The 21,695-nt window shown below is 41.0% G+C and overlaps 1 protein-coding gene and 1 non-coding gene across 4 annotated transcripts in view; one reads left to right on the top strand and one right to left on the bottom strand.

Moving 5' to 3' along the window:
• RPF2 (ribosome production factor 2 homolog) overlaps nucleotides 1–21,695 on the top strand; it is a 44,758-nt gene extending 23,063 nt beyond the window's left edge. For all 3 annotated transcript variants that reach the window (XM_032275024.1, XM_032275026.1, XM_032275025.1), the window contains 4 exons: nucleotides 5,335–5,434; nucleotides 12,683–12,785; nucleotides 20,379–20,523; nucleotides 21,356–21,695. In XM_032275024.1, the coding sequence (XP_032130915.1) occupies nucleotides 5,335–5,434; nucleotides 12,683–12,785; nucleotides 20,379–20,523; nucleotides 21,356–21,535 (528 nt within the window). In that variant the 3' untranslated portion in view covers nucleotides 21,536–21,695. The remainder of the gene's footprint in view (nucleotides 1–5,334; nucleotides 5,435–12,682; nucleotides 12,786–20,378; nucleotides 20,524–21,355) is intronic.
• On the bottom strand, nucleotides 5,567–5,668 carry LOC116549797. The gene has a single exon (XR_004268077.1). It is a non-coding gene; the product is annotated as a U6 spliceosomal RNA (small nuclear RNA).

Below are 21,695 nucleotides of genomic sequence, written 5' to 3'. Positions count from 1 at the left end.
AGCAGTGGTCTGAAATTGGATTTAGAGGCAGAACACTTGGATTTGAGGCCTGTGTTGGCTATTCAAGTGACATCTGGTGCTGTGACGTGTCAGTGGCTTCCTTGACCTTCAGTTGCAATCACATATAAAATAAGTATAACACCACCAAATGAGATAATATATATGAAAATGTTTATCAGTAAAGATAATATGTTGTAAAGTATTTTGTAAAGTACATAAACTGTGATGCTTGATTACAATGGAAGCCCTCATACTATTTTTCTTTCTTTCTTTTTCCTTTTTTTTTTTTTTTTGAGACAGGGTCTTACTCTGTCACCCTGGCTGGGAAACAGTAGTACAGTCTCAGTTCAGTACAGCCTTTACCTCCTGGGCTCAGGCAATCCTCCCACCTCAGCCTCCCAGGTAGCTGGGACTATAGGTGCATGCCACCTTGCCTGGCTAATTTTTTTGGTAAGATAAGCTCTCACTATGTTGCCCAGTCTGGTCTCAAACTCCTGAGCTCAAGAGATCTTCCTGCCTCAGCCTTCCAAAGTGCTGGGGTACCCAGCTGCCATATTATTGTAGTGTCTCTTTGGGGCCATCCAGAAATCCCTGGAGATGACCAGCAAAACTCCATTTTACCTTTACCACTGCCACTGGCTCATCATCAGCTTAGTGGGAGTGGGAGGGAGTGCTAGCTGATGAGCACATGCCAGCCCCTCTACTTTTTCCATTTCACTTCCAAATACCAGTCACTGTGCGCTTCTGAACTGGACCCCAGGCCAGGCTCTCACAGCCTCACCTCTCCAAAAACCTTTTTTTTTGAGATGGAGTTTTCCTCTTGTTGCCCAGGTGGTGCAATCTCAGCTCACTGCAACCTGTGCCTCCCAGGTTCAGGCGATTCTCCTGCCTCAGCCTCCTGAGTACCTGGGACTGCAGGCGTGCACCACCACGCCAGCTAATTTTTGTATTTTTAGTAGAGACAGGGTTTCACCATGATAGTGAGGCTGGTCTCGAACTCCTGACCTCAGGTGATCCTCATGCCCCGGCCTCCCAAAGTGTGGGGATTACAGGCATGAACCACTGTGCCCTGTCGAGGCCTCATTTCTTAATAAAAAAAAGTTTTTGGAATATTATATGATTAAAAAAATTTTTTTATTTGTTATGAGACAGAGCCTTGCTCTCTTGCCCAGGGCAGAGTGCAGTGGCATCACAGCTCAGTGTAGCCTTGATCTCCTGGACTCAAACAATCCTCCTACCTCAGCCCCCTGAGTAGCTGGGACCATGGGTATGCACCACCACAGATGGCTAATTTATAAATTTTTTGTAGAGATGGGGGTTTCACTATGTTGTCTAGCTGGTTTCGAACTCCTGGGGTCAAGTGATCCTCCCAGCTTAGCCTTCCAAAGTGTTGGGATTATAGGTGTGAGCCACCGTGCCCAACCAGCTCATCTGTTGTAGTCTCCTACCTAGTTCAGGGTTTTCATGATGTGCATGAGACTAGTATTTTTTAAAAATAGAATAGATTAAAAAATATCAGTGCTGTAAGTATTAAGTATTGTGGTTTTTCTCTAGAGATAGGATCTTGCTTTGTTGCTAGACTGGAGTGCAGTGGTGCTATCTTGGCTCACTGCAACCTCCACCAGCGGGCTTCAAGTGGTTCTCTTGCCTCAGCCTCCTAAGTAGCTGGGATTACAGACATGTGCCACCACACCTGGCTAATTTTTGTATTTTTAGTAGAGACAGGGTTTTACCATGTTGGCCAGTTTGGTCTTGAACTCCTCACCTAAAATTATCTACCCACCTCAGCCTCTCAAAGTGCTGGGATTACAGGTGTGAGCCACTGTGCCCACCCAAGTATTATTTCACATAACTTGTGTTTATTTGTATTTTAGTGTTGACAACTTCAAAATATTTTGGGTGACAACTTCAAAATTTTTTCAAAACTACTAAACATTATGGTCAGGATGGTTTGAAAGCCAGAAGTTGTTGTTGATGATGCTTTTTGTTCCCTTCTGTACACCTAAATAGACCCCTTAGACTGAGGGTCAGAATGGCATGGCTGGAAGCATGGAAGAGTTGTTAGATCTGGAAGGTCCTTTCAACTTCTCTGTCTGACAGATGTTAGGCACATCTCCATCTCCTAAGTATAGACAGTTAAGGTTCAGGGTTTGGAAGCAGAGAATGTCAACAAGAGTGGTCATAGTGAGCAGCAAAGCAACAGGTGACTTCTGGTCCTAGGGCGGAGGGTACTTGGTTTTTGTACTGTTTTGTTGCTGAATTTTGGATAGTCCTTGATTTTTTGTCAGAACAGAGAATTAATAGGAAGCTCAGACCAAAAGTCATTCACCTTCCTCTGTAAATTACTCCTTCAGTTAAAGAATTTTTACTGTTTCATTTATTTCTCTTTGGTGGCTTCTAAATCATCTTTTTAATCACATCACATTCTATTTGATATAGAAAATCTAGAACTGGGGAAAATACTTTTTCTTTTTTTTTTTTGAGACTGAGTTTCGTTTCGCTCGTTACCCAGGCTGGAGTGCAATGGTGTGATCTTGGCTCACTGCAACCTCCACCTCCTGGGTTCAAGCAAGTCTCCTACCTCAGCCTCCTGAGTAGCTGGGACTACAGGTGTGCGCCACCATGCCCAGCTAAGTTTTGTATTTTTAGTACAGATGGGATTTCACCATGTTGACCAGGATGGTCTCAATCTCTTGACCTCGTGATCCACCCACCTCACAAAGTGCTGGGATTATAGGCGTGAGCCACTGTACCTGGCCTGGGAAAATACTTTTCATAGTAAGAATCTCAATCCTGCTGATGAGAATTGGCCTATACTTTCTATAGCTTATGTAAAATTATATTGCTTCTCATGTGAATGTCTAGTTGGTAGTTTAATTTAGCATTCATTTTATTTTTATTTATTTGTTTTTTTGAGGGTCTCACTCTGTATCCCAGGCTGGAGTGTAGTGGCATGAGTATGGCTCACGGCAGCCTGGACTTCCCTGGGCTCAGGTGATGCTTCCACCTCAGCCTCCCAAGTAGCTGGGACCATAGGTGTGCACCACCATGCCTGGCTATTTGTGAATTTTTTTTTTGTTGTTTGTTTATTTGTTGTTTTTTTTTGAGATAAGAGTCTCGCTCTAGCCGGACGCGGTGGCTCACGCCTGTAATCCCAGCACTTTGGGAGGCCGAGGCGGGTGGATCACGAGGTCAAGAGATCGAGACCATCCTGGTCAACATAGTGAAACCCCGTCTCTACTAAAAATACAAAAAATTAGCTGGGCATGGTGGCTCGTGCCTGTAATCCCAGCTACTCAGGAGGCTGAGGCAGGAGAATTGCCTGAACCCAGGAGGCGGAGGTTGCGGTGAGCCGAGATCGCGCCATTGCACTCCAGCCAGGGTAACAAGAGCGAAACTCCGTCTCAAAAAAAAAAAAAAAAAAAAGAGTCTCGCTCTGTCACCCAGGCTGAAGTGCAGTGGTGCAATCTCAACACTTTGCAACCTCCACCTCCCGGTTCAAGTGATTCTCCTATCTCAACCTCCTGAGTAGCGGGGACTACAGGCACATGCCGGCACACCTGGCTAATTTTTGTAATTTTTTAGTAGAAGCAGGGTTTCACCATGTTGGCCAGGCTGGTCTTGAACTCCTGACCTCAAGTGATCAGCCTATGTCTGCCTCTGAAAGTGCTGGGATTACAGGTGTGAGCCACCGTGCCCAGCCCATAGCCTTCATTTAAAAATACTTTTTATATGATATAGTGGTTTTTTAGTATAGAAGTCTAGAAACTTAAAAACATCATTTTATTTGTACCACTGTGCCTTTCATATATATATAAAAGGTATTTTCCTGTAAAATAGGTATTTTCCTTTTATAGGAAAGGCACAGTGGTACAAATTATAATTTATTTATTTATTTATTCGCTGAGACAAGGTTCTGCCCTGTCACCCAGGCTAGAGTACAGTGGCATGATCATGGCTCACTACAGCCTCCACTTCCTGGGCTCAGGAGATCTTCCCACCTCAAGTTCTAAGTGGCTGGGACCGTGGGCACTCACCAACATGCCCAGCTAATTTTTAGAAGTTTTCTTTTGGCCAGGCGTGGTGGCTCATGCCTGTAATCCCAACACGTTGGGAGGCTGAGGTGGGCAGATTACCTGAGGTTGAGAGTTCGAGACCAGCCTGACCAACATGGAGAAACCCTGTCTCTACTACAAATACTAAATTAGCTGGGTGTGGTGGCACATGCCTGTAGTCCCAGCTACTCAGGCAGCTGAGGCAGGAGAATCACTTAAACCTGGGAGATGGAGATTGCGGTGAGCTGAGATCGCACCATTGCACTCCAACCTGGGCAACAAGAGCAAAACTCTGTCTCAAAAAAAAAAAAAAGTTGTTTCGGAGAGGTGAGGTCTCATTATGTTGCCCAGGCTGGTCTTGAACTCACTCCTGGCTTCAAGCTGTCTTCCCTCTTTGACCTTCCAAAGTGCTGGGATTATAGGCATAAGCCATCACACCTGGCCTTAAATTTATTTTGATTGGGATGCTGGCCATCAGAAGGCTATTTTTGATTTGTTGGTTGGTCCTGTTTTGGTTTTTTTTTTTTGGTTTTGCGAGCATAATGTTTAATATTATTATTTGCATAGACTAATGTTAAAAAAATTATATGATTCTTTTGCCATCTTTTATTTGGTAATGTAAATGAGTGGGACAAATAATGGCTTTTTTAATATAGAAGTCCAGAAGCTTAAAAATGTCATCTTAGCCAGATCCGCAGCTATAGTCCCAGCTACTTGGAGGATGGCTTGGGTCCAGGAGTTTGAGTCCAGCCTAGGCAACACAGCGAGACCCTGTCTCTTAAAAAAAAAAAAAATCCTACCTCTGTTTTTACCTCTAATATCAGTATTCACAGACATAGTTTTAGGACAGTTAATAGAATTGAAAAATAAATAAGTATTGACTTCTTTGAAGTCAGTATAGGTCAGGCACAGTAGCTCACACCTGTAATCCCAGCACTTTGGGAGGCTGAGGCAGGTGGATCATTTGAGGTCAGAAATTTGAGACCAGCCTTACTAGCATGGTGAAACCCAGTTTCTACAAAAAATACAAAAAAATTAGCAGGGCATGGTGGCGTGCACCTGTAGTCCCCGTTACTTGGGAGGCTGAGGCAGGAGAATCGCTTGAACCTGGGATGCGGAGGTTGTAGTGAGCCGAGATTGTGCCACTGCAGTCTAGCCTAGGTGACAGAGTGAGACCCTGCCTCACAATATAAATAAATAAAATAAAATAAAAGTACATAAACAGTTTAGACTTTGGTAATTATATAATTGCATTTTTTTTTTTTTTTTTTTTTTTTAGAACAGTAAATGCCCTGAGGGAACAAAACCCATGTTAATATTTGCTGGTGATGATTTTGATGTAACAGAAGATTATAGAAGACTAAAAAGTCTTCTTATTGGTAAGTATTTTAGTATTTATTATCTACAGGATAGCTTAGGAAGGCAGTCTCAGACTGTCACTGGTGGCACTTTGCCACTTTAGGTTTCTAACTTCTTTTTTCTCTTATTTTTAAAATAATATTTATATACTTAAAATAATGGAGTGCTTCACAAATTTGCATGCCATCCTTGTGCAGGGGCTAATCTTCTCTGTATGGTTCCGGTTTTAGTATACGTGCTGCCGAAGCGAGCACAACTTCCTTTTTCTCCTTTTCTTGGACCTCTCTTTCTTTTTCCCCTTACCAGCAACAGGAAAGTACCTAATTATCTCACGAGAATTAAAGGGGCTGTCGTACTGTGTAGATGATTATCTCTGGATGTAAATTAGTAACTAAGATATTATTTATGTAGTGTCTTATAAAAATTCCTGCACCTATCTCCTGTCATTCCTAGCATGATTTCAAATTAAATTTAGAAGGTTGAGGGATTAAAATTTCAAGATTGTATGTATCACCGACTTCCAACTCAAAAATCTTTATTAGTTTTTCTGACTTGAATATACAAGGCCTTTCACAGTATATAGCCAATGTAACTTGCCTTCTTGGTCTCCTATTTCCCTTTTTTTTCCCCATTAAAAAAGCGTTTATTGCCAATATATTATTCACATTTCTGTTGTCTATTCTGGTATCATTCTTATTTATCTGGTTTCTACCATTCATTTAAGTGTCAGATCAAGTTTCTTTTCCAGGAGGGCCTCAGTGACTTCTGCTCTGTTGCCTAGGCTGGAGTGCAATGGCTCGATCTCAGCTCACTGCAACCTCCGCCTCCTGGGTTCAAGTGATTCTCCTGCCTCAGTCTCCCAAGTAGCTGGATTTACAGGTGCCCACCACCACGCCCGGCTAATTTTTTTTTTTTTTTTTTTTTAAGTAGAGACAGGGTTTCGCCATGTTGGCCAGGTTGGTCTTGAAGTCCTGACCTCAGGTGATTCACTCCCCTCGGCCTCCCAAAGTGCTGGAATTATAGGCATGAGCCACAGCACCAGGCCCCGGCTCCTTTTTACTTCCTTACCATCATCATCCTAAGTGCCAAGCATATAGTAGGCACTTCATATACACTACTTCATTCTAACAAGAACCTTGTGAGGTAGATATGGGTTATCTGTAGGACATTAATGGTAATGAAGTAAAAAGTAGCCATTTTTGGGATTATAATTTTTAGAATTTATTTCCCTTATTAGTAATAAGTACTTTTTAAAAAAAGAAACTAAGAACCACTATTATCTGTTTAATCTTTACAAAAGTTCTTGAGTTCAGTGACATTCCCATTTTACAGATGGGAAAACAAACGAGGGCTCTGAGAGGTTAAATAAGAGCTATTAAGCTTTGAGTTGAAACCCAAAGCTTCCAAAGCCTGAGCTTTTCTTTCCCTGCTGTCTATCTTGCCTGTGGTGAGCATATTCCCATGATCCCTTCTAGAGTCTTTTTCTCTAGGTTCTTATCCATATTTTCCATGAATTAAATTCACACATGAAAGACAGTGACCAATATTTCCTTCTCTCAATATTATATATCCCAAAGTATCAAGGATATTTTTCTTTTTCTTTTTTTTGAGATGGAGTGTCACTCTGTTGCCCTGGCATGATCTCAGCTCACTGCAACCTCCACCTCCCAGGTTCAAGTAATTCTTCTGCCTCAGCCTCCTTAGTACCTGGGACCACAGGTGCATGCCATCACACCCTGCTAAGTTTTTATATTTTATTAAAGACTTGATTTCACTATGTTGGCCAGACTGGTCTCGAACTCCTGACCTCAAGTGATCTGCCTGCCTCGGCCTGCCAAAGTGCTGAGATTATAGGCGTGAACCACCATGCCTGACCAGGGTATTTTTTCAGCCAAAATGTCGGCCAGATTTTCAACTAAGATTTCCATTACTTGCACTCCATTGACCTACGTTTTCTGTCTTTTTCCCTTTCCCCCAGGTCTTCCATATAATTGTTTGTTGTCAGTGAGGCAGATACTTAAAATTTGTTGTAATAGAGAGAGCTTTTGTTTAAATGCTTTTTGTATTTTAGTAAGCCCTACCTTCTCATTATTTTGTGCTTCCACTAGATGGCAGGAATGACCACATAATTCAGTATGAGGGGAAGAGAGTGAAAACCAAAAAGGAATCTGGACAGAAGCAGAAAAGTAGAAGAGGAATAGATTCAGATTGTAAGGGACCAAGGGAAGTTGGGTTTTCAGTGTACATATGAAGTAAGACAGCTGCTCCTTAGTTTATGTTGTGTGTTTCAAATGAAATATCAGTAGGGAACAAGAAATATATGAAGGACTTTTGTTTAGGAAGTTCCTTTTTTTTTTTTTTTTTTGGTGCGAATAATTGACCAAAAAGAAAAATTGGCTTTGTTTTTTTTTTTTTTGAGATGGAGTTTCACTCTTGTTGCCCAGGCTGGATACAATGGCGTGATCTTGGCTCACTACAGCCTCTGCCTTCTGGGTTCAGGCAATTCCCCTGCCTCAGCCTCGAGTAGCTGGGATTACAGGCATGTGCCACCACACCTGGCTAATTTTGTGTTTTTAGTAGAGACAGGGTTTCTCCATGTTGATCAGGCTGGTGTCAAACTCCCGACCTCAGGTGATCTGCCTGCCTCAGCCTCCCAAAGTGCTGGGATTTACAGGCGTGAGCCACCATGCTTGGCCGACATTTTTTTTGTTTTCACGTAAGATACCCATTTTACTCATTCTGAATTTTGTTTCCATCTGTTTTTTTTTGTTTTTGTTTTTTTGACACAGGGTCTCATTCTGTTGATCAGTATGGAGTATAGTGACATGATTATGGCTCATTGTAGCCTCAACTTCATGGTCTCAAGTGATCCTCCTACCTCGTTCCCCTCGGTAGCTGGGACCACAGGTACATGTCACCATGCCCAGCTAATTCTTTTTATTTTTTGTAGATATGAGGTCTTGCTACATTGCTCAAGCAGTTCTCCAGCTTCAGCGTCTCAAAGTTGGAGGTGTGAGCCAATGTGCCTGGCCTATTCTTCCCTTCTTTTTTTTTTTTTTTTTTTTTTTTTGAGATGGAGTCTTGCTGTGTCGCCAGGTTGGAGTACAGTGGTGCGATCTTGGCTCACCACAACCTCCAACTCCCTCATTCAAGTGATTCTCCTGCCTCAACCTCCTGAGTAGCTGGAATTATAGGCATGCGCCACTATGTCCAGCTGATTTTTGTCTTTTCAGTAGAGATAGGTTTTCACCATGTTGGCCAAGATGGTCTCTATCTCCTGACCTCATGAGCTGCCGGCGTCGGCCTCCCAAAATGCTGGGATTACAGGTGTGAGACCACTGCACCCAGCCCCTTTATTGCTTAAATGGTAGCATACTATATATGTAGTTGTTTTTTTTTTTTAATTTGGAGTAGAGAAATTTTTAATTCTGATTTTTATTACATGATTGAGAAAACCGAGGCCTGGACAGGTGAGTACCTTTTCTAAGGTCATGCATTTACCAAGTGGCATATTAAAGTTTTGAACTTAGGTCTCTCCAAAATACATGCCTTTATTTATTTATTATTTTTAAAAAAAATTTTTTCCCCTTAATGCCACTAATAAGCCAACATGCTTTTATTTTTTATTTATTTATTTATTTTTTGAAATGGAGTCTTGCTCTGTCGCCCAGGCTGGAGTGCAGTGGTGCAATCTTGGCTCACTGCAACCTCTGTGTCAGCTGTTCAAGCAATTCGTCTGCCCAACCCTCCTGAGTAGCTGGGATTACAGGCGTACACCACCATGCCTCGATACTTTCTGCATTTTTTGTAGAGATAGGGGTTTGTGGTGTTGGCCAGGTTGGTCTTGACCTCCTGGCCTTAGGTGATCCACCTGCCTTGGCCTCCCAAAGTGCTGGGATTACAGGCATGAGCCACTGCACTTGGCCATGCTTTTATTTATACAATATTATTATACTTTAGGTTCTCAGGTTCTTCATAAAGAGTTATTTATCATACTTATTTCGTATTTGAAACCCTAACAGTGTATATGCCACTTGGCATGAGATCTTTCCCAACTAGAAATGATCTTTCCCTCCTCAGAACTTCCAGAACAGTTTATACTGTTCTCCTTTTAATGTGCTACTTTAAATTGCAGTTGTTTATATATATTCATATCTACCTAGAATGTGTGGGGTCCATGGCAGAAAGATGCTGTATGTCATTTATCATTATGCATAAGAGGTGCTCTGGTACAATTTGTTAAGTGAATGGATTCTTTCCAATGGTATTCATGTGTAAACAATACTCTGTTGTTTTCTAGCCAGAAAATATCATGCTGTTAGACATATTTGCTTTTCAGTTACTAAGCGCTACCATTTATGCCCTCCCATTTTCATTCATTACTTGTTTGTGTTACCTGGATGCATTTCGAACTTTAGTGAGATATCGGTTTTAACTTTAGTGAGATTTCAGTTTGGTGGTTAAGAGAAAATGTAGTAATAAAAGGATGACTACTTACAACTATTGGATACAGATCGAAAATTCTTTTATATTCACAGCCTTAGAAATTTTCACTTAATAAAGAGTACTTTTCTATGTGCTTATTGTGTTCCTAAAGTTTTCTCCCTTTGTATCATTCTTAAAAGCTTACGGAAAAAGCACAGATGCCTTGAAAATTTTGCCTTATGAAAGTTGTTTTGCCAGGTGTGGTGGCTCACTCCTGTAATCCCAGCACTTTAGGAGGCCAAGGCGGATGGATCACGTGGTCAGGAATTTGAGACCAGCCTGGTCAACATAGTGAAACTCCATCTCTAGTACAAAAACTTAGCTGGGCTTGGTGGTGGGCACCTGTAATCCCAGCTACTTGGGAGGCTGAGGCAGGAGAATTGCCTGAACCCAGGAGACAGAGGTTGTAGTGAGCCGAGATTGTGCCATTGTATTCTAGCCCAGGGGACAGTGGGAGACCCTGTCTCAAAAAAAAAAGTTATTTCAGAGCAGACTGGAATGTATATATTTTGTCCCCCAGAACAACTATGACTTCAGTAATGCCGTACCAATGAGTGGGCTTCATTAACTTGGCCTCTGAAGGAGAGTCAGGCTTTGGCAAAATCATAGGAAAGCCCTTTATTGTGATATTTAGATTAAAATATCTTGGGAGGCCAAGGCAGGAGGATTGCTTGAGCCCAGAAGTTTGAAACCAGCCTGGGCAACATAGTGAGACCCCATCTTTATATATGTATAAATATAGGTAATATATGTACATTTTTTAAAAATTAAAAATGTCCATTGGGGTTTTTTTGGTTTGGGGGAATAGAGAAGGGAGGTGTATAAATGTGCTTGTACGCTTGTGTTTGTTTTGTACACATTAATGCTGTGATTTTCTTTTGGTTAATTACAAGAAAGGAAAAGCAGATGACAAAAGATGTGTACATCTCTGCAAATGGAGATAATCTTCATTTTACAGGCTAATGGGAAGAAGGAAGGAAAATGCTAGGTGGCTACAGAATGGGACCAGATAGAATTTCCTGCTTGCTACATCACCTGCCTTGGGTAGCTCTTCCTAAGCAAACTTGGATAAACTTTTATATAGAGCTTTATCTTCGTCAAATGTTATTCATGAATTCACATTTAGCCTTTTGAAAGTTCGATTTTCTCAGCTGTAAAATTAAGATACTGCATTTGTTTTCCAAACTTCTTTCATAGCCAAGTCCGTGTAGTATCCGTAGCGTGCCGTTCATTGGAGATTTTCTTTTAATTGACACCTCTTTTTATTTTATTTTTTGAGACAGGGTTTTGCTCTGTCGCCCTCACTGGAGTACAGTGGTAGAATCAGTGATCCTCCTGCCTGACCCTCTCCAGTAGCTGGGAATATAGCTTGCCTAATTTTTTTTTTTTTTTTTTTTGCAGACGGAGTTTCACTCTCGTTACCCAGGCTGGAGTGCAATGGCGCGATCTCGGCTCACCGCAACCTCCGCCTCCTGGGTTCAGGCAATTCTCCTGCCTCAGCCTCCTGAGTAGCTGGGATTACAGGCACGCGCCACCATGCCCAGCTAACTTTTTGTATTTTTAGTAGAGACGGGGTTTCACCATGTTGACCAGGATGGTCTCGATCTCTTGACCTCGTGATCCACCCGCCTCGGCCTCCCAAAGTGCTGGGATTACAGGCTTGAGCCACCGCGCCCGGCCCCGCCTAATTTTTTTATACTTTCAGTGGAGATGGGGTTTCACCATGTTGCCCAGGCTGGCCTCAAACTCCTGAGGTTAAGCAATTAACCTACCTCAGTCTCCCAAAGTTCTGGGATTATAGACATGAGCCGCTGTGCCCGGCTGACTACTCTTTTATTTATTTGTTTATTTTTAGACAGAGTTTTGCTCTTGTTGCCCAGGCTGAGTGCAATGGCGTGATCTCAGTTTACCACAAGCTCCACCTCCCCAGTTCAACTGATTCTCCTGCCTCAGCCACCCGAGTAGCTGGGATTACAGGCATGTGCCACCACGCCTGGCTAATTTTGTATTTTTAGTAGAGATGGGGTTTCTCCATGTTGATCAGGCTGGTCTCAAACTCCCCACCTCAGGCAATCCCTGCACCTTGGACTCCCAAAGTGCTGGGATTATAGGCGTGAGCCACTGCGCTCAGCCAACTACTCTTTTTAAAGGGAAACCTTTTGTCCCTATCGTAAATGGAGAATGGTACAGGATAAAAGAAATACATAGTAAATTATATCTGGCTTTGTGCCACCAGTGGTATGATTACCACTTTGTGAGAAAAGAGCCTATCACCGATCTCCAAGGTTCTTTTCTGGCATTAACAGTTGATAAAGTTTCTTATCCTTTGCTCATATAATCAGTATTTCTTATTAGAATCTTTTTTCTTCTTGGCCTCCCTCATAGAAAAAAAATTAAGGCTAATTTGATTTTAATAGTCAGTTTGAACAGCCATTTTTATAGAAATTTGCTATCATCATCTACGAGTAGATTAAAATTTTATGCTTTGATTTACATTTTTTAAGGTTAATATCTGTAATGGATATGATTTTTTGTTGCTGAGCTGACTCAGGGATAACTTCAAAACTGAGAACACTGAATGTCTCAGTGAACCGAACACAGAAATAGTCATGAGATTAAATGGTTGAGGGGCGAGACCTTCAGACATTTTCCAGCAATCATTTTTTGTGCTATCTTTTTTAGATAAGTATTAGAGCAAAACTGTTTAGAATGTAGTTCTTAGTAACTGAATTTTGCAAGTATGTTTTTTTGTTTTGTTTTAACAATTTAATATGTGTTTTTAGATTTCTTCAGAGGCCCCACAGTATCAAATATCCGCCTGGCTGGATTAGAGTATGTTCTGCACTTCACTGCACTGAATGGGAAGATTTACTTTCGAAGCTATAAGTAAGTGCATTTCTTAGCATATTTTCTTGATCCTCAAGGTTAGTGTTTAAAACAGTGTGACTGTTTTATAGATCCCAAACTTAGAATTGGTATCTGGCCAAAAGGATTTTGGAGAGTTGGCAGGATAGCAGTGGCAGCAGCTCTGTGTTGATCGTCAGTCCTTTGCGTCTGAAGCCCTGCTTTTCCAGGGCCCCAGAGCACCTGATGCTGTACTCTCTGAGCCAGGTGCACTAACCCTTCCTAGCTTTATGCAGTATCTCTTTATTGTTCTGGTTGGATTTACAGCACTAAGCCAGAAATCCTTGGCCAAAGCAGCTCTCAAAACCCTAAGTCTAAGAAACTGAGTCTAAAAGGAATAAGAAGATTCAGTGGCTAGATTCATTTTATCCTCTCTCTCTAGCCTAGGCCTTCTACCCCTACCACAATATCAGTATAAATCTTAACAAGCAGGCCGAGCATGGTGGCTCACACCTGTAATCCCAGGACTTTGGGAACCTGAGGCAGACAGATCACTTGAGGCCAGGAGTTCAAGACCAACCTGACCAACATGGTGAAACCCCTTCTCTACTGAAAAAAATATAAAAATTAGCCCAGCATGGTGGCACCTGCCTGCCGTTCCAACTGTTCAGAGGCTGAGGTGCAAAAATCACTTGAACCTGGGAGGTGGAAGTTGCAGCAAGCCATGATTGTGCCACTGCACTCCAGCCTGAGCAACAGAGTGAGACCCTGTCTCAAAAAAAAAAATCTTTAGCAGATTCTATGTTTATTAAGGATTTATTGACATGCTTATAAATGTGCTTCTTGAGGTAAGTGTGCAACTTCTCTTTTTTAAGGTGTTGGCACTAGCTGACAGAGCCCACAGTTTCCTAGAGAATACACTGACTCCCACACATTTCCTTTCTCTATACATTGAGTTCAGATTTTGTTGTACATTTTGAGCTATGGTGTGGCTGGTGTTGCAGTCTGAGAGCTGATAGCATGGTGTTGACAGTGTCTTCTGTACAGTAGTGCTGTTGTGCAGCTGTTTGCATCTAGCATTTCATACATGGCTTTTATTTTGTTTTCCTTCACAAATACATGACTGAAGGGCTTTATGTCCAATGAATGTCCAACTGAAACTTAAATATTCGCCTCTTGTCAGTTAATAATTTCCATCTTGGGCTCAACTGTATTAAGTCAGAGACACTTAGTTCTTTTTCTCCATATGATTAATACCACCGCTTCTGTTTTTCTCTTTTCCTCTCATTAAAAATAAAATAATAAGGCAAAATGCAATAAAATATCTAATGATTATAAGATGTAATTAGAGACTTTATAGTCATTTTAAGCTAGTTAAGATAGAAAGCCCTTTAAGTCTCCTGTTTGTGTTTCTATATATGATTGGGGGCTTCTAAGTATGTATTATACTATAGAGTAGAAGACTGTTATTTAGAGAACAAGAAATGAAAAATTACTAACCAAAATGTTTTTAGGCCGGGCATGGTGGCTCATGTCTGTAATCCCAGCACTTTGGGAGGCGGGTGGATTGCTTGAGGCCAGGAGTTCACAACCAGCCTGGCCAACATAGCGAAATCAATCTCTAATAAAAATACAAAAATTAGCTGGACATGGCACACCTGTTGTCCTAGATACTCAGGAGGCTGAGGCAGGACGATTGATTGAGCCCAGGATGCAGAGGTTGCAGAGAGCAGGCAGATCACTTGAGGTCGGGAGTTCGAGATGAGCCTGGCCAACATGAAGAAACCTCATCTCTACTAACTAATAAAAAAAATTAACTGGGTGTGGTGGCGCACACCTGTAATCCCAGCTACTCAGGAGGCTGAGGCATGAGAATTGTTTGAGTCTGGGAGGCAGAAGTTGCAGTGAGCTGAGATCATGCCACTGCATTCCAGCCTGGGCTATAGAGTGAGACCGTGTCTCAAAAAAACACACAAAAAAACAAAACTTACATTGGCTGGACACTTGTAATCCCAGCACTTTGAGAGGTCAAGGCGGGTGGATTGCTTGAGGCCAGGAGTTCGAGACCAGTCTGGCCAACATAGCAAAGCCCCATCTCTACTAAAAATACAAAAATTAGCTGGGTGTGGTGGTGCATACCTGTAATCCCAGGTACTGAGGTGACTGAGGCATGAGACTCGCTTGAACCTGAAAGGTGGAGGTTGCAGTGAGCCAAGTTCATGCTTGAGGTCAGGAGTTCGAGACCAGCCTGGCTAACATGGTGAAACCTTATCTCTACTAAAAATACAAATAATTAGCCAGATGTATTGGCACATTGGGGCCTATAGCCCCAGCTGCATGGTAGGCTGAGGCAGGAGAATTGCTTGAACCCTGGGGGTGGAGGTTGTGGTGAGCTGAGTTCACACCACTGCACTCCAGCCTGGGTGACAGAACAAGACTCCTTCTCAAAAAAAAAAAAAAAAAAAAAAAAACAAAAAAAAAAACCACTTATGTTAAACTTAGAGAGGATACAACAGAAATAAAAATAAAATAAATCGTTAAGAGTGATAAATGAATAATAGCAATTGTCTAAGACTCTTCTGTGTTGAACATTTTCACAAAGTATTCACTTGTATCAGAACTTGTGTTTAGTGAAAAGGATTTATTTGTAAAGAAAGATACAGAGCAAATAAAACAAAATGGAGGATTAACAAGTCAGACTTTAGAACAAGAATAAACTGGCCTGGTGTGGTGGCACATGCCTGTAATCCCAGCACTTTGGGAGGCCGAGGTGGGTGGATCACCTGAGATCAGGAGTTTGAGATAAGCCTGGCCAACATGGTGAATCCCCATCTGTACTAAAAGTACAAAAATTAGCTGGGCATGGTGGTAGGTGCCTGTAATCCCAGCTACTCTGGAGGCTGAGGCAGGAGAACCCGGGAGGCAGAGGTTGCAGTGAGCAGAGATTGCACCACTGCCCTCCAGCCTGGGTGACAGAGCAAAAAAAAAAAAAAAAAAAAATCCACACACACAAAACAATAAACTAGTAGTGTGAATATAATACATAGATCCACCAAAAATCTGATTGCTAGAATCACCTTTACACTAGCATGACATCTTTCATAACGAAAAAAAGTTTGAATTTAAAATCAGAGACCCTAGTATATACTTTGCCATATGTGCCTTGTAATACTGGTTAGCTATTGATTTGAAGTAAAAGGTGGCCAATGTGATTGAGGGTGAGCTGCTACTTGAAAGAATCACTAAACTTGTGGATCAGGTTATCTTCCAGAGGCTGTGCCACACCTGGGGAGCATTGAGGATGGGAGGAAGGGGTGGTCCTGGGATTCAGCATCACCTCTCAGCCTACTGACCTGGCTCTGAGCTGGGATTAGCTACCTGACATGGACAGGTCACCACTTCTCAGGGTCTTCATTCTTTCCTCTGCAAACTGCAACAATAACATTTAGATGATTCTGAGGTCCCCCTGAGATTGACAGTACTTCTTTATAAGGGTGAAGAGGTACTCATAGATGGGGATATGGCAGAAAGTACGTCTGACTTAACTCAGCTCTCCAGGCATTCTTTGGGCTGTACTGTGGAACCCTTTCCTTCTCTCTTTCTGCAAATTAGCCCTTAAGCAATTTGCAAATGGTAATAGTTAATATTCATACACATTATTTGTGAAGATTAATGAGGCTTATAAAATGGTTTTGAGCTTTTTGGATAAAAGGAACTGTAAACATGAAATTATATTAATATAACGTTTAACATGATCTTTTGGGGGAATAAATCATAGTGTTATGACCATTGTTCTATATATTCTATAATTCCTTACATTCTATAATTCCTTGACTGTTTATATCCCTTAGGAAATTTTTTTCACTACAGGGTCAGAGTCATTAATGTGAAACAAAATCATTAGTAATGCTAGGTGTGCCTTTGCCCAATGGTTAGGGCTTTATGGGGGAAAATATGTAAAACAGAAAGTGTTAGCATACTTTAAAAAGCAAACACAACATTCTAGTAAAGGAGTTTACTTAATGAAAACTTCAGCCAAAGAGAAGTGTATAAGAGGGAGGAAAATGAGGAAATTACAGTTTGAACAGTAGTAGTAATGTCACTCTTCCTCAAGAAATAGGCAAATAATATTTAAAAATATGTAGAAATTACCAGTTAGCATATCTACCAGCTTGAGCCCATCTGAGAGAGAAGGGACTGGGCTCTGTTTGCAGATAACTAAAAGCTAGAAGATATTTCCTTAAATCAGTTTGATCTGCCAGTAAACACACTCACTGAAATGATTAAAATAAGATCATCTACACAGACAAGTATGGCATTACAACTTAATTCTTTAATAAAATAGCGACGTAGGTAGTTGTACATAGTTATTTAGAAATCTTAATTTTATGTATCACTCAAAATTATTCATTAGGACACTTGTATAAATAAGGCACAACATTAAATTATTACATGCACCTTGAAACTGTGTACATCTATTATGCATCAATTTTAAAAATTGTTTTTAGTTAATTAAAAGATGCTTTAGAGGAGTTTTGGTAATGTATAGTAATACTTGGGTGATGTGAATCTATCAAACATGCCATGAGCTGTTTTGAATTGACAAGTTTTCTAACTAGCACTTTAAGTGGAAGAAAAAATTTTAGTTGAAAATTTAAATACATATCCTTGATTTCTTTTTTCTTTTTTTTTTTTGAGACAGTGTCTCACTCTGTTGCCCAGACTGGAGTACAATGGCCCAATCTCGGCTCACTGCAACCTCCACTTCCCAGATTCAAGTGATTCTCCTGCCTCAGCCTCCCCAGTAGTTGGGATTACAGGCGTGTGCCACCATGCCCGGCTAATTTTTTGTATCTTTAGTAGAGATGGTGTTTCACCATGTTGGCCAGGCTGGTCTCGAACTCCTGACCTCGTGATCCACCTACCTTAGCCTCCAAAGTGCTGGGATTACAGGTTTGAGCCACTGTACCCGGCCCGATTTCTTAACCAGTATACCAAACACATCTTTCTTTAATGACCTCTTTTAGTTCACTATTACGCATATAATTTATTTGGAGACACTAAAAGTGTAGATGCAAATGCAGAAGTTCATGTGCTATGACAGAATCAAATGGTCACTGTCTCCATTTTTTTTTTTTTTTTCAGATGATCTTGCTCTGTCACCAATGCTGGATTGCGGAGTGCAGAGTGCAGTGGTGTGATCGGGCTCCTGGGCTCAAGCAGTCCTCCCACCTCAGCCTCCTGAGTAGCTGGGACCATAGGCACACACTACTACTCCTGGCTAATTTTTTGTAGAGACAAGGTTTCTCCTTGTTGCCTAGTCTGGTCTCAAACTCCCAGGCTCAAGTAATTTCCCCACCGTGGCCTCCCAAAATGTTGAGATTACAGGCATGGGCCATCACTCCCGGCTTCTCATATGCTTTGAATTAGCTTCTAGAGAGGATGCCCTAATAACAGTCAACTTTAGCTTCTAAAAACACTTTCCCACACCATGGGTCTGACATGGATACTCTGTCAGGTGTCATCTCCTGGAATCACTATGAAGAGAGAGGCAAAAGGGCTCTCCTGTGCGCTGTCCTTTCCCTATGCTTGTCCCCTTTAAGTGTCATACTAATATTAATTTTATGGCTGGGCCTGGTGTCTAACACCTGTAATCTCAGCACTTTGGGGGGGCTGAGGCATTGGATTGCTTGAGGTCAAGAGTTTGAGACCGCCTGGGGGCCAGCATGGTGAAACCGTGTCTCTACCAAAAATACAAAAAATTAGCCACGTGTGGTGGTGCATTCCTGTAATCCCAGCTACTCAGGAGGCTGAGGAGAGAGAATCGTTTGAACCTGGGAGGCGGAGGTTGTACTAAACTGAGATCATGGCACAGCGCTCCAGCATGGGCAACAGAGTGAGACTCCATCTAAAAAAATATACATTCATTTTATCTTGTAGTGTTACTAGAACTTTTTGTTGTTTAACTCTTCTGCTCTTCGTACACCCTAGGCTGGGTTTGTTTTTTTGTTGTTGTTTTGCTTTATTTAATTTGGTGTAAATTACAGGTTGAGCATCCTTAATCTGAACATCTGAAATACGAGCTGTTCCAAAATCTGAAGCTTTTTGAGTGTCAACATGACACTCAAAGGAAATTCTCCAAAGCGCTTCCAATTTTGGAGTTTCAGATTAGGGATGCTCAAGTGGTATAATGCAAATATTCCAAAACTCAGAAAAATCTGGAACACTTCTAGTCCTAAGCATTTTGGGTAAGGGTTACTCAACTTGCAATGTGTTTAATATAGCATATCTATTACTATAACTCTTCCTGTAGCTAGTACATGTGCTTCTCCGGGCTGATCTCAGCCCTAAGCTGCCTGCCTGTGATGCATTTAGGGCCCTGAGGGCTGTTAACGGGCTTTTGCACATTCATTTCTGCTTTCTCTTGTTGGCTGTTCTCTTGGGTATTCCTTAACAGTGCTTTCCTCTTCTGTTCATTCTCTTCTTTCGTGTCACCTGTTGCCTTTCTAGCACTCCAGCTTTTGTGTGAAAAGGCTCATCTCTTATAAGCATTGTCATTCAGTCAACCCTGTAGAGACTTGGCTACGGTAACAAATTGAATATAATCTTTAGCTCATTCAGCTGTTCTTGTGGTACCATTCACAAAAGGAATTTGCAAGTCACCCTTCTTCCTCACTCTGCCATCACTTTTTTTTTTTTTGAATATGGAGTCTTGCTCTGTCACCCAGGCTGGAGTGTAGAGGCGCAATCTTGGCCTACTACAACCTCCATCTCCTGGGTTCAAGCAGTTCTCCTGCCTCAATCTCCTGAGTAGCTAGGATTACAGGCCCAGCTAATTTTTGCATTTTTAGTAGAGACGGGGTTTCACCATGTTGACCAGGCTGGTCTTGAACTCCTGACCTCAGGTGATCTGTCCGCCTTGGCCTCCCAAAGTGCTGGGATTACAGGTGTGAGCCACTGCATCCGGCCACTCCACCATCACTTTATCCTGCCTGTACTCCCCAGTTCCCCTCCACCAGTGTTTCCAGATCCAGAGCCATTTAGACATAGGGTATATAGAAAGTTGTGGTTTTGTTATTTTAAGATTTTAAAGCTCACTTCAATGTAAGGAAGTTAGTATATGTCTGTGCTATGAGGATAAGTTGATTCTGAATGGGTTGGTTTAATTCCTGCAGTCTTAGATAAGAACTTGTTATTCATGTAAACATACAGTTTCAAAGAGAAAGCCGATTAAAATTATTTATAGTTACATAAATCTATGAGTAAGATGAAGTCAAATGAAAGGATTTCATTTCATTTCTGAGAAGAAATTTATGTCTCACTTGCTGTTTCTCAACAATATTGTATAATTTTATTTCTAATTTTTAGAAATAAGCAAACTAACTCAATGGGAAAACAATTCTTAAAATTTGTTTGATATTTGTGTGACCCTTTAGCTCAGAAAGGGATAAAAGATTTATAAAAATAAGTGAACCAAAGGATACACTTGGCTTGAATTTATGAAGTATTTAAGTAAGTCTTTCTAAACATTTTATATCATTTGATGGAACTGTAAATCTCCCGAACAAAAAATATTTGGTGGGGAGGACTTTTATGAAAGTCAAAGCAACATTTCTTTTTTCCTATTTCCTAAAGGCTGCTGTTGAAAAAATCTGGTTGCCGAACACCACGGATTGAATTGGAAGAGATGGGACCCTCATTGGATCTGGTTCTGCGGAGGACACACCTGGCATCGGATGACCTTTATAAATTATCTATGAAAATGCCAAAAGCTCTCAAGGTATGTGACTTAGAGCTTGGTGCCATATTTATTTGTATATTCTACTTTAATCCTTTTTCTTTCCAGAAAGAATTTGTGGCATATTATACTAAAAGGCAAGGACATACATAAAGAAATCAACAAAATAGATTAAACTAGGACTCTCAGAGCCAGGGAAAGGAGAGAGAACCAAATAAGCCAACAATAAGGGATAATAAAAAAGAGTTGCAAAACCCAGGCATGAGATTTGGCTGAGTGCTTTCTGATAGTCAAGACTGCTGTTTTCAGCAAAAAAAAGAGTTGTTTGGGACACTGTGAAGACTGGGGATTTAGAGCACAGGGTATATAAACCATATGTGTATAAAATGTGTTTTGACTTTTTAAGTAATTTTAAAAGACAAGTAGAAATGTAATCTCTAAAATGCCAGTAAAAATTGAAATAATAGTCACAACTCCTTAAGCTAAATACAGGATATTCTCTTGTGTGGCAGTGGTTAGTGTAGTCTATAGTTTCATTTTTTAAAGTGTGATCTGGCAGTTCACCTGGGAATTGTGCAGAGTATCAGGCCCTACCCCAGACCTACTGAATTAGGATCTGTATTTTAGCAAGATCCCAAGTGATTTATATGCACACTTAAGTTTTTAAAAATTTATTTATTTATTTATTTTGGCTGGCATAACAGAATATGCACACTTAAGTTTGAGAAGAAAGGTGTACAAGGCTATACATTCTGTGTCATTGAAGGGGTAGGCACTAGTAGAAATTGCTACTAAGATAGTTGTTACAGACTAGGTTTTTACTGGCTCATTATAGTACAAGGACATTAAATATATACATATTCTTTTATCATAGCCAAAGAAGAAGAAAAATATCTCCCATGATACTTTTGGCACAACTTATGGAAGGATTCATATGCAGAAGCAAGACCTAAGCAAACTACAAACCAGGAAAATGAAGGGGTTGAAGAAGCGACCTGCAGAAAGGATAACAGAAGACCAGGAGAAAAAGTCAAAAAGAATTAAAAAAAATTGATGGAACTTAGCCAATCACTACTGTTTCATTGTGTTCTACTTGAGAATTGTCAAGCGCCAATCCATTCAGAGTTTCTTACAAGATCTTATTATATATTTTAATAACATAATAATTTTACTATATATTATTATGAACGTAATATACTAGTATTAAGTGTAAA

Source organism: Sapajus apella, unplaced genomic scaffold, assembly GCF_009761245.1.
Source record: "Sapajus apella isolate SASKATOON/1434 unplaced genomic scaffold, GSC_monkey_1.0 scaffold6, whole genome shotgun sequence".
NCBI lineage: Eukaryota > Metazoa > Chordata > Mammalia > Primates > Cebidae > Sapajus > Sapajus apella.
Note: the sequence above shows the minus strand (reverse complement) of the source record. Positions and strands in the feature narration are given on the sequence as shown.